This window comes from Cyclopterus lumpus, chromosome 3, assembly GCF_009769545.1.
Source record: "Cyclopterus lumpus isolate fCycLum1 chromosome 3, fCycLum1.pri, whole genome shotgun sequence".
NCBI classification, from domain to species: domain Eukaryota; kingdom Metazoa; phylum Chordata; class Actinopteri; order Perciformes; family Cyclopteridae; genus Cyclopterus; species Cyclopterus lumpus.
Window position 1 is genome coordinate 30,179,797 of NC_046968.1, and position 12,500 is coordinate 30,192,296.

Genomic DNA, 12,500 nt, shown 5'->3' on the forward strand with positions numbered 1-12,500 from the left:
ACCCTAACCCAACCAAACCTAACCCAACCTAACCTAACCTAACCCTACCAAACCTAACCTAACCCTACCAAACCTTACCAAACCCTACTAACCCTAACCCAACCAAACCTAACCCAACCTAACCCAACCTAACCAAACCTAACCCTAACCCAACCAAACCTAACCCAACTTAACCAAACCTAACCCTACCAAACTTTACCAAACCCTACTAACCCTAATCCAACCAAACCTAACCCAACCTAACCAAACCTAACCCTAACCCAACCAAACCTAACCCAACCTAACCAAACCTAACCCTACCAAACCTTACCAAACCCTACTAACCCTACCAGACCTAACCCTTCCAAACCTAACCAAACCTCACCCTACCAAACCTAACCCTACCAAACCTAACCCTTCCAAACCTAACCAAACCTCACCCTACCAAACCTAACCCTTCCAAACCTAACCCTACCAAACCTAACCCTACCAAACCTAACCCTTCAAAACCTAACCAAACCTCACCCTACCAAATCTATCCGAACCTAACCCTACCAAACCTAACCCTTCCAAACCTAACCAAACCTCACCCTACCAAATCTAACCAAACCTAACCCTACCAAACCTAACCCTTCCAAACCTAACCAAACCTAACCCTACCTAATCTAACCAAACTTAACCCTACCTAACCAAACCTAACCCTACCAAACCTAACCCTACCAAACCTAACCCTACCAAACCTAACCCTAACCCTACAAAACCTAACCAAACCTCACCCTACCAAATCTAACCCTACCACCCCTAACCAAATCTAACCCTACCACCCCAAACCTAACTCTACGAAACCTAACTCTACCAAACCTAACCCTACCAAACCTAACCCTACCAAACCTAACTCTACCAAACCTAACCCTACCAAACCTAACCAAACCTAACCCTACCAAACCTAACTCTACCAAACCTAACCAAACCTAACCCTACCAAACCTAACCCTACCACCCCTAACCTATCCCAAACCTAACCTAACCCTACTAAACCCTGCACAATGCAAATGAGTCAATTGATTCATGGTTATGCCGTTTTAATGTGTATATTTTGGTCATGTGCAGCTTTTTATCGTTTTCCAGAAATCAGTCACTCAAACAACCATTTATTCCTCGTAAAAGAACCATTTCATTAAAAATGTTCTTTATTGAACTATTTGGGGGCATAAATAACTTTCTTTTTAAAGGTTCTGTAGAGAACTTTTTTTAACTTTAAGTTCTTTAAACGCTGGTTGAGACGATGAAGACGCTTGTTGAGACGATGAAGACGAAGAAGACGCTGGTTGAGACGATGAAGACGCTGGTTGAGACGATGAAGACGCTTGTTGAGACGATGAAGACGAAGAAGACGCTGGTTGAGACGATGAAGACGCTGGTTGAGACGATGAAGACGCTGGTTGAGACAATGAAGACGATGAAGACGATGGTTGAGAGGATGAAAACGCTGGTTGAGACGATGAAGACGCTGGTTGAGACGATGAAGACGCTTGTTGAGATGAAGAAGACGATGAAGACGCTGGTTGAGACGATGGAAACGATGAAGACCCTGGTTGAGACGATGAAGACACTGGTTGAGACGATGAAGACACTGGTTGAGACGATGAAGATGATGAAGACGCTGGTTGAGACGATGAAGACGATGAAGACGCTGGTTGAGACGATGAAGACGCTGGTTGAGACGATGAAAACACTGGTTGAGACGATGAAGATGATGAAGACGCTGGTTGAGACGAAGACGATGAAGACGCTGGTTGAGACGATGAAAACACTGGTTGAGACGATGAAGACGATGAAGACGCTGGTTGAGACGATGAAGACGCTGGTTGAGACGATGAAGACGCTGGTTGAGACAATGAAGACGATGAAGACGCTGGTTGAAACGATGAAAACACTGGTTGAGACGATGAAGACGATGAAGACCCTGGTTGAGACGATGAAGACGCTGGTTGAGACGATGAAGACGCTGGTTGAGACAATGAAGACAATGAAGATGCTGGTTGAGACGATGAAGACGCTGGTTGAGACGATGAAGACGCTGGTTGAGACAATGAAGACGATGAAGATGCTGGTTGAGACGATGAAGACTATGAAGACGCTGGTTGAGACAATGAAGACGATGAAGACGCTGGTTGAGACGATGAAGACTATGAAGACGCTGGTTGAGACGATGAAGACGCTGGTTGAGACGATGAAGATGCTGGTTGAGACGATGAAGACGCTGGTTGAGACGATGAAGACGCTGGTTGAGACAATGAAGACGATGAAGATGCTGGTTGAGACGATGAAGACTATGAAGACGCTGGTTGAGACAATGAAGACGATGAAGACACTGGTTGAGACGATGAAGACTATGAAGACGCTGGTTGAGACGATGAAGACGCTGGTTGAGACAATGAAGACGATGAAGATGCTGGTTGAGACGATGAAGACTATGAAGACGCTGGTTGAGACGATGAAGACGCTGGTTGAGACATTGAAGACGATGAAGACACTGGTTGAGATGAAGGGTTAGGGGTTAGGGGTTAGGGCTTAGGGGTTAGGGCTAGGGGTTAGGGGTTAGGGGTTAGGGTTAAGGGTTAGGGGTTAGGGCTAGGGGTTAGGGGTTAGGGTTAAGGGTTAGGGGTTAGGGGTTAGGGCTAGGGGTTAGGGGTTAGGGTTAAGGGTTAGGGGTTAGGGGTTAGGGCTAGGGGTTAGGGTTAGGGGTTAGGGGTTAGGGGTTAGGGTTAGGGGTTAGGGGTTAGGGTTAAGGGTTAGGGGTTAGGGCTAGGGGTTAGGGGTTAGGGTTAAGGGTTAGGGGTTAGGGTTAGGGTTGAAGACGCTGGTGACCTTTAACGGTCTCATTAACGAGGTTTTAATGCTTCAATTAGCCCAAACTTAATTCTGTCATAATTAGAGGATCAAAATCATTATTTTTTTCATAGATGTTGCAGTCATTCCCTTTTCTGTAATGTGACATCATCCTATTATGTTTTTATGAAAAAAGAAAATATGAAAATTAATTAATAAGTTTTAATGGTTAAAAGGCCGATAAGGTTTTTATTCTCGTATATCACAGATAATCATCTTTTGACATTTTATTAAAGTTGTTAAACTCGACATTACAAAAACTACAAAAGAACACACACACAAGCACAGACACACACACAAGCACACACACACACACACACCTCACCATCCTACTCATGCATTTTTTAGGGCGCGCTGAACGGGGGATTTTGTGCCGCACATGTCTCGTATTTAACCGCAGCTTTGAGTGAGTTTAACTGGAGGTCGACTGGAGGTCGACTGGAGGTCGACTGGAGGTCGACTGGAAACTTTAATGTTTTAGTCCCAACCTCCTCCCTTTATGTCACTGTGATTAAATAAGTAATCCAAAAGCACCATCAGCTAGACCTGTGTGTGTGTGTGTGTGTGTGTGTGTGTGTGTGTGTGTGCATGTGTGTGTGTGTGTGTGTGCTCACCTCTGGCCGTGTGTCGCCATGTCGATGGCCCGTCTCACCGGTACCGGGGACCCCCCCTCCGTGACGCACAGCACCTCCATGGACTTCCTCTCCGGCCGCCGCTTCCCGTGGCGGCTCAGCATTGGCGAGTCCACTCGCTTCCTGGGAGGGTCCGCTGAGCGGGGTCAAAGGTCAACGTAAAGGGGGAGGAAAGCTTAACTGTGATGAATCAAACTACACCATCAGTACAACCATTGATTCACTTTTCCAGGGTTAAGAGTTCCACTCATGTTTCCATGAAGAATGACGTCACTATAAAGATATATATATATATATATATATATATATATATATATATATATATATATATGTATACTTGCACATCTTCTCTTCTCTTATTTTAAAATATGCACTTGTTTTAAAGTACCGTTATCTGTTTGTTATTTACCATATTTATCTATTATTTTAATTTTATTTTTATTATTATATTTGTATTGTTTCATATTTTCATTGTATGTTCATTGTTATGTACTGTATGTAACAAATAAGCACATCTGATACTCAGAATGCTTTGTTATCTGCTCTTCTGTCTGTTTTTCTTAAAAACATAAAAATATATTTGTTGTATAAATGAAGAATATGAGATGTTTGTTACTTCTGTTTATTGCATTTGTTTCTGCATCTCTTATAATAAATATACTTCTGGAAGTCCCTTCTGTTTGTTTCGTCGCTATGCTAACATGCTATGCTAACGTCTTACCGATCTCGCTGCGAGGTGGCAGGTTCTGGTCCTCGTGGCTCGGGTACCTCTCCTTGCGGTCCAGCAGCAGGAAGTAGATCATCTTCTCCTGGTTTTCTCTGGAGGGAGGAGGCGCATGGTTAAGGTGCTCCATCACCACAGACACGTTGATCAAAGTGACACTTCCTCTAACAGCCCCTCCCTCTAATCTTCCTCCTCCTCCTCACTCACTCCTCAGACAGCAGGTCCTTGCTCAGCTTGTCCTTGTCCCTGAAGCAGCCCAGGGAGTGCATGCTCTCCAGGACGTCGGGGTCGATCTCCTCGGCTGCAGCCAGACTCCGGATGGCCACCTTCCTGGGGACGGGCTGCTCGGGCTCCGGCTCGTTCTTTCCAGCTCTGCAACACAAACGCACAAAGTATCTCCAACCAGAATCCAGAAAGATGAATCCATCAGAGGTCAGAGGTCCACTGAGGATGTCTGAGCTCTAATGGAGATGTGACGAGTGCTTTTATGACATTGTATTCTCATGGTGAACACCAACAGAGGAATGAGGAGGTACTTACAGATACCACGTATGCTTCTGGATCTGCTCCAGCTGCAACACAAGAGGAACAGTGTGTTAGTTCAAGTCAAGGTGACCTGAGCCTCAGCTAAAACACCATGAGACCTCCAGGAGGGGGAGGAGCTTACTGTGAGCCTCTTGCCGGCGTCCACTTCGATCATCCCTTTCAGGAGGTTCTGACAGTCTGGAGGGATGAAGTGAGGCATGTGGAACACGCCCAGCTTTACCTTCTCCAACAGGTTCCTCAGGTTGTCGTCGTCGAACGGCAGAGCGCCCTGGAGGAGACGAGGAGACGAGGAGACAAGGAGGCAAGGAGACGCCATGATGATATCCATCTCACGCTTCAGAGACTTTAACATGTCGACAAAATGTTTACTGTGAGATATTCAGTGTTATGAATGATTTAGTCTGCAGGGTTTAATAATATATCTTCAGTTCATTTGTAGTTTGTAGTTTGTAGCTTTCGTTCATGTGTTGCGCAATAATCCCTTTAATTTGTCCACGTTGACTGTTATACTGCTTCTTTTTATTTTAGTCTTCATGTACAGGAAGTATAATACATTATTTTAAACTCAGACAGAACTGTTATGAAAGTTATTTTTTTTTTAAATCAATGATGTAATCCGCAGGTTTATTCCAGGTGCGTTTCATTCGGTCGCCTCCAAACAGCGTTACATCGTCAGCGTAGTGGCAGTTATATTGAATCCAGTTTTATGTACTGCTTATTTTTAGTGGATGGAGGATTTCACAACAAGCTGCGCTAACGTTAGCGTTAGCTTCAGCTGCTTCACATTAAACAGAGGAGGAGGACCATGAACCACAACTCCCATGATCCCACGCTACAAACTAATTACACCTGTTTCTGCCTGCCTCAGGGGTTTGTGTGTCTCAGTTTGTGTGTCTCTATTTGTGTGTCTCTGTTTGTGTGTTTCAGTTTGTGTGTTTCAGTTTGTGTGTCTCATATTTGTGTGTCTCTATGTGTGTGTCTCTATTTGTGTGTCTCTATTTGTGTGTCTCTATGTGTGTGTCTCTATTTGTGTGTCTCTATTTGTGTGTCTCATATTTGTGTGTCTCTATGTGTGTGTCTCCATTCTCAGTGACTGACACTGCTTCCTCCTCGTATCCAGATGGCCAACATGTTGTTTAGTCTCAACACAGGTGTGTGTTCTCGGCTCACTCGTCACTGTCACGTTATGAATCTGCTCCACGGCGGAGCGACGCCATGCTAACCCGCTAACATGCTAACCCGCTAACATGCTAATGCGATTCTACTTGCTAGAGCCCAGAATGATGTCATTAATAACGAGTATGATGTTTGGGGTTTTTAGGTGGAGGAGCTCGAGTTCCCGGTTGGAAGTTTCCAACTCAGAACCCGACCACACAATCCAAGATGGCTGCTGCAATAACAGTTAAACAGCTGCAGCAAAACTTTGTTCATCAACACTTCTGTCTTGAATATAAATACAAACGTGTGTTTGTACATTTAAATATTTTAAATATTTTTGTCTTTCATGAATTTATTTGTTTTTGTTTTCTATTGACTGTGCTTCTTGTTGTCATTTAGTTTTTGTTGTATTTGTATTTGTACTTTTTAATTATTATTATTATATATAACAATACTACTACTAATAATACAAATAATAATAAAAACAACAATAATGATAATAATATGTGAGGAACCCTGGAGGGACAGATGATGATATAAGAACTTTTAGCTTCAGTGACATAACCAACGTTACTTTTTTATTTTTTCAACAGAAGAACAACAACGAGGTCATTTGTTTACTCACCACTAACAGTGCAAACAAGATGACTCCACAACTCCACGCGTCCGCTTTCCTCCCGTCATACTTCTCCCCCTGGAAGAGAGAGAGAGAGAGACACAGAGAGAGAGAGAGAGAGAGAGACACAGAGAGAGAAAGAGAGAGAGACAGAGAGAGAAAGAGACAAAAAAAGAGAGAGAGACAGAGACAAGTCTTACATGAAAAAAAAGGGATACAAAAAGAAATCTTAAAAGAATAAAGAAACATCTTTGGTTTGGTCTTCAGGAGAAACAGGAAGTACGGAAACAAAGAGATACCATCAAGGGGAGAGGGGGCATGGGGGGGGGGGGGTGATGTAACAGCCTTTCAGGGAGAAGCACTCACCCTGATCACCTCCGGGCAGGCGTAGTGAGGAGACCTGAAAGACAACGTTACACAACCAGGTGAACCACCATCATCATCATCATCATCATCACAACCATCATCATCATCATCATCACCATCATCATCATCACCATCATCACAACCATCATCATCATCATCATCACCATCATCACCATCATCACCATCATCATCATCATCATCACCATCATCACCATCATCATCATCACCATCATCACCATCATCATCATCATCATCACCACCATCATCACCATCATCACCATCATCATCATCACAACCATCATCATCATCACCATCATCATCATCACAACCATCATCATCATCACCATCATCACCATCATCATCATCATCATCACCATCATCACAACCATCATCATCATCACCATCATCATCATCACCATCATCATCATCATCATCATCATCACAACCATCATCATCATCATCATCACCATCATCATCATCATCACCATCATCATCATCACCATCATCACAACCATCATCATCATCATCATCACCATCATCACCATCATCATCATCACCATCATCATCATCACCATCATCACCATCATCATCATCATCATCACCATCATCACCATCATCACCATCATCACCATCATCATCATCACCATCATCATCATCATCACCATCATCATCATCATCACCATCATCATCACCACCATCATCATCATCATCATCACCATCATCATCATCATCATCACCATCATCATCATCATCACCACCATCATCACCATCATCATCATCACAACCATCATCATCATCACCATCATCATCATCATCATCATCACCATCATCACCATCATCACCATCATCACCATCATCATCATCACCATCATCACCATCATCATCATCACCATCATCACCATCATCATCACCACCATCATCACCATCATCATCACCATCATCATCATCATCACCATCACCATCATCATCATCACCACCATCATCACCATCATCATCATCACCATCATCATCATCATCACCATCATCATCACCATCATCACCATCATCACCATCATCATCATCATCACCATCACCATTATCACTATTTTTTAAACGTATGTTTTCTTATTTTATTTGATCTTTTCTTAAAGGGCCACACCCATAAACATCTTTAATACATTTTGGCTGCAGGAATCACATATATTTTACTTTTATTAGTCTATTTCCATTCATCTCCACTTTTAATGCATTTTCAAATCTGTATTTCTCCTTTTTGAGTAATGGAAATAAAGAGGCAGAGAGGAGAACATATCTGTAATAAAAGATGAAGCTGAAGAGTTAAAGAAAGAAACAGCGTCTAAAGATGTAATAAAGTATTTAAAAGCTCAACAATGAATCCAGCAAATTATTTAACTCATTTAATTATTCTAATGTTCGTGAAGAGTTTACAGTCCTAAAGGGATGAGATCATAAAGATGGAAGTAATATGAATAAGACTGTAATGAAGGAGTGAGCGGGGAGCAAAGTGAAATAGATATAATATAAATATATGCCTCTGGTTCTCCTGAAGCATCCCATAATCCCACTGGTGTGCTCTTTATCACTGGAGTCCAATCACAGCCGAGCTCTTCATCACTCAATGAATCCATTAAAAGGTCTTCCCACAGAACCCTCTTCTGTCAGACCATTACCTCATAACTTTTGAGTTTATACTCCCGGAGTATACACCGTTAGTCAAAAGTTTCTACACCAGATGTCTAACTGACAGTGCTGTAGCTACATTTAAAGAAGAGATTCCTTCTGCATTTGATTCAATACCACGTCTCAATGTGACGGAGGACTCCTGGGCTAACTTTAGTCCGTCCCAGATTGATCATCTTGTCGATAGTGCTACAGGCTCACTGAGAATGACACTACTCGATAGCCCCACTGAAGAAAAAGACAGTGAGGCAAAGGAGGTTTGCTCCCTGGTAGAACCCTCAGACCCGCGAACTAAAGCAAACTTCACGAAATGTCTTAAAACATATAAAAAGGCTCTCCGTAATGCCAGAGCAGCCTATTACTCATCAGTAATAGAGAAAAATAAGAACAACCCCAGGGTTCTCTTTAGCACTGTAGCCAGGCTGACAGAGAGTCACAGCTCTGTGGAGCCGTGTATTCCTATAGACCTCAGTAGTAATGACTTCATGAACATCTTCAATGAAAAGATTTGAACTATTAGAGGCAAGATTGATGCTCTCTTGCCCTTAACTACTACCGATCTGTCATCAAGAGGAGTGGCCTTGGAAACGGCCGTATGCCCTGGTGTATATTTGGATAGCTTTTCTCCCATTAACCTAGACCAATTGTCCTCAATGGTTTCTACTTCTAAACCGTCTACCTGTCTATTAGACCCCATCCCAACGAGGCTGCTTAAAGACGTGTTGCCTTTAATTGGCACCTCTCTGCTGGATATTGTTAATGTGTCTTTGCTAACAGGCCATGTACCACATTCCTTCAAAGTAGCTGTAATTAAACCTCTCCTGAAGAAGACCACTCTTAATCCAGAGGTGTTGGCTAACTACAGACCGATCTCTAACCTTCCCTTCCTCTCTAAGATCCTTGAGAAAGTAGGACTCATCTCTGTACTGGTCTTGTTAGACCTTAGTGCTGATAAAGGACTCATCTCTGTACTGGTCTTGTTAGACCTTAGTGCTGATAAAGGACTCATCTCTGTACTGGTCTTGTTAGACCTTAGTGCTGATAAAGGACTCATCTCTGTACTGGTCTTGTTAGAGCTTAGTGCTGATAAAGGACTCATCTCTGTACTGGTCTTGTTAGACCTTAGTGCTGATAAAGGACTCATCTCTGTACTGGTCTTGTTAGACCTTAGTGCTGATAAAGGACTCATCTCTGTACTGGTCTTGTTAGACCTTAGTGCTGATAAAGGACTCATCTCTGTACTGGTCTTGTTAGACCTTAGTGCTGATAAAGGACTCATCTCTGTACTGGTCTTGTTAGACCTTAGTGCTGATAAAGGACTCATCTCTGTACTGGTCTTGTTAGACCTTAGTGCTGATAAAGGACTCATCTCTGTACTGGTCTTGTTAGACCTTAGTGCTGATAAAGGACTCATCTCCGTACTGGTCTTGTTAGACCTTAGTGCTGATAAAGGACTCATCTCCGTACTGGTCTTGTTAGACCTTAGTGCTGATAAAGGACTCATCTCTGTACTGGTCTTGTTAGACCTTAGTGCTGATAAAGGACTCATCTCCGTACTGGTCTTGTTAGACCTTAGTGCTGCGTTCGACACCATTGATCATGACATCCTATTACAGAGACTGGATCAGTCGATTGGCATTTCAGGTACCGCACTAAGTTGGTTTAAATCCTATTTATCAGATCGATCTCAGTTTGTATTTGTAAACGATGAAGCCTCAATGACCACCAACGTTAATCACGGAGTTCCACAAGGTTCTGTGCTTGGACCAATTTTATTGACCTTATATATGCTTCCTTTGGGCAACATTATCAGGAAACACTCCATACACTTTCATTGCTATGCAGACGATACTCAATTATATCTATTGATCAAACCAGAGGAGACCAACCAGCTCGCTAAAATTCAAGAATGTCTTAAAGACATAAAAACATGGATGACCTGCAACTTCCTGATGTTAAACTCAGACAAAACTGAAGTTATTTTACTGGGCCCTGAACACCTCAGAGATCAATTATCTGGTGATGTGGTTTCTGTAGATGGCATTGCCCTGGCATCCAACACCACTGTAAAGAATCTCTAGTTATCTTTGACCGAGACTTGTCCTTTAACTCCACGTGAAGCAAATCTCAAGGACTGCATTTATTCATCTACGTAACATTTCAAAAATCAGGCACATCTTGTCCCAAAAAGATGCAGAAAAGCTGGTTCACGCGTTTGTTACTTCCAGACTAGATTACTGCAACTCCTTATTATCAGGCTGCTCTAATAAGTCTCTTAAATCCCTCCAGTTGATCCAGAATGCTGCAGCTCGTGTACTCACAAAAACTAAGAAAAGAGATCACATGACTCCTGTATTAGCTGCTCTGCACTGGCTCCCTGTAAAATCAAGAATCACATTTAAATTTCTTCTCCTCACCTACAAAGCCTTGATTGGTGATGCACCATCATATCTTAAGGAGCTTGTAGTACCATATTGCCCCACTAGAGTGCTGCGCTCACTAAATGCGGAGCTACTTGTGGTTCCTAGAGTCCTAAAAAGTAGGATGGGAGCAAGAGCCTTCAGTTATCAAGCTCCTCTTTTATGGAACCAGCTTCCACTTTCAGTCCTGGAGGCAGACACAGTCACCTCATTCAAGAATAGACTTAAGACTTTCCTCTTTAATAGTGCTTATAGTTAGGGCTGAATCAGGTTTGCCCTGGTCCAGCCCCTTGATATGCTGCTATAGGCTTATAGGCTGCTGGGGGATGTTTTAGGATACACTGAGCACCTATCTCCTCTTCTCTCTCTCCTTATGGATGAATTTACATCTCTCCATTGCACCTTATTAACTCTGCTTCCTCCCCGGAGTCGTTGTGACTTCACGTCTCATAGGGTCCATTGGACCTGGAGGTGTCTGATGCTGGTGAGCCGGCCTCCCATTGGCCCTGCTGATGCCCCGCCCCCCCTCCTCTCTACCTCCTTCTGTTTCATGGATTGGAGTTCCATTCATACATTGTCATATTCATGTAATGTGTTTATGTAACTCTGTAACTCTGTTCATTCTGTACACATGACATCTATTCATCTGTCCATCCGGGGAGAGGGATCCTCCTCTGTTGCTCTCCTGAAGGTTTCTTCCCTTTTTTCCCTGTCAAAGGTTATTTTTGGGGAGTTTTTCCTGATCTGATGTGAGGTCAAAGGTCAGGGATGTCGTATGTGTACAGATTGTAAAGCCCTCTGAGGGGAGGTTGTAATTTGTGATATTGGGCTACACAAAATAAACTGAATTGAATTAAAATAAAACGACTCACAGCAGCAGCTAAACAATAAGCAACAGGAATAAACAATGAAGAATAAACAATGAAGAATAAACAATAAAGAATAAACAATGAAGAATAAACAAACAATGAAGAATCAACCTTTTAGGCCATAGAAAGCGTTTGAATGCTCGATAATAAAGTATTAGTATAACCAGTTGAGGACCGGAGGTGTACTCACCCACAGCTGGTCTCCAGAAGACTTTCCCCGACCTGCAGGGACGCCATGCCGAAGTCCGCTATCCGGATGTTGTTCTTCTCGTCCAGCAACAAGTTCTCTGGCTTCAGATCTCTGTGGCTGCAGACCGACAGCGAGCAGAGGAAACAGAGGTTTAAATGACAGGAAACAGAGGCTTAAATGACAGGAAACAGAGGTTTAAATGACAGGAAACAGAGGCTTAAATGACAGGAAACAGAGGTTTAAATGACAGGAAACAGAGGTTTAAATGACAGGAAACAGAGGTTTAAATGACAGGAAACAGAGGTTTAAATGACAGGAAACAGAGGTTTAAATGACAGGAAACAGAGGTTTAAATGACAGGAAACAGGTTTAAATGACAGTTTCTATAATAAAAGCCTTCAGGATGCGGGAACACCTTGAGATACATAT

General features: G+C 42.8%; 1 protein-coding gene across 1 annotated transcript in view; it reads right to left on the reverse strand.

Moving 5' to 3' along the window:
* LOC117728898 (serine/threonine-protein kinase BRSK2-like) overlaps window positions 1-12,500 on the reverse strand; it is an 86,446-nt gene that overhangs the window by 26,043 nt on the left and 47,903 nt on the right. Inside the window, exons 5-12 of the mRNA XM_034529823.1 lie at window positions 12,072-12,188; window positions 6,913-6,946; window positions 6,556-6,624; window positions 4,894-5,040; window positions 4,767-4,798; window positions 4,434-4,598; window positions 4,224-4,321; window positions 3,485-3,638 (exon numbers count right to left, since the gene is read on the reverse strand). Of these exons, the coding sequence (XP_034385714.1) occupies window positions 3,485-3,638; window positions 4,224-4,321; window positions 4,434-4,598; window positions 4,767-4,798; window positions 4,894-5,040; window positions 6,556-6,624; window positions 6,913-6,946; window positions 12,072-12,188 (816 nt within the window). The remainder of the gene's footprint in view (window positions 1-3,484; window positions 3,639-4,223; window positions 4,322-4,433; window positions 4,599-4,766; window positions 4,799-4,893; window positions 5,041-6,555; window positions 6,625-6,912; window positions 6,947-12,071; window positions 12,189-12,500) is intronic.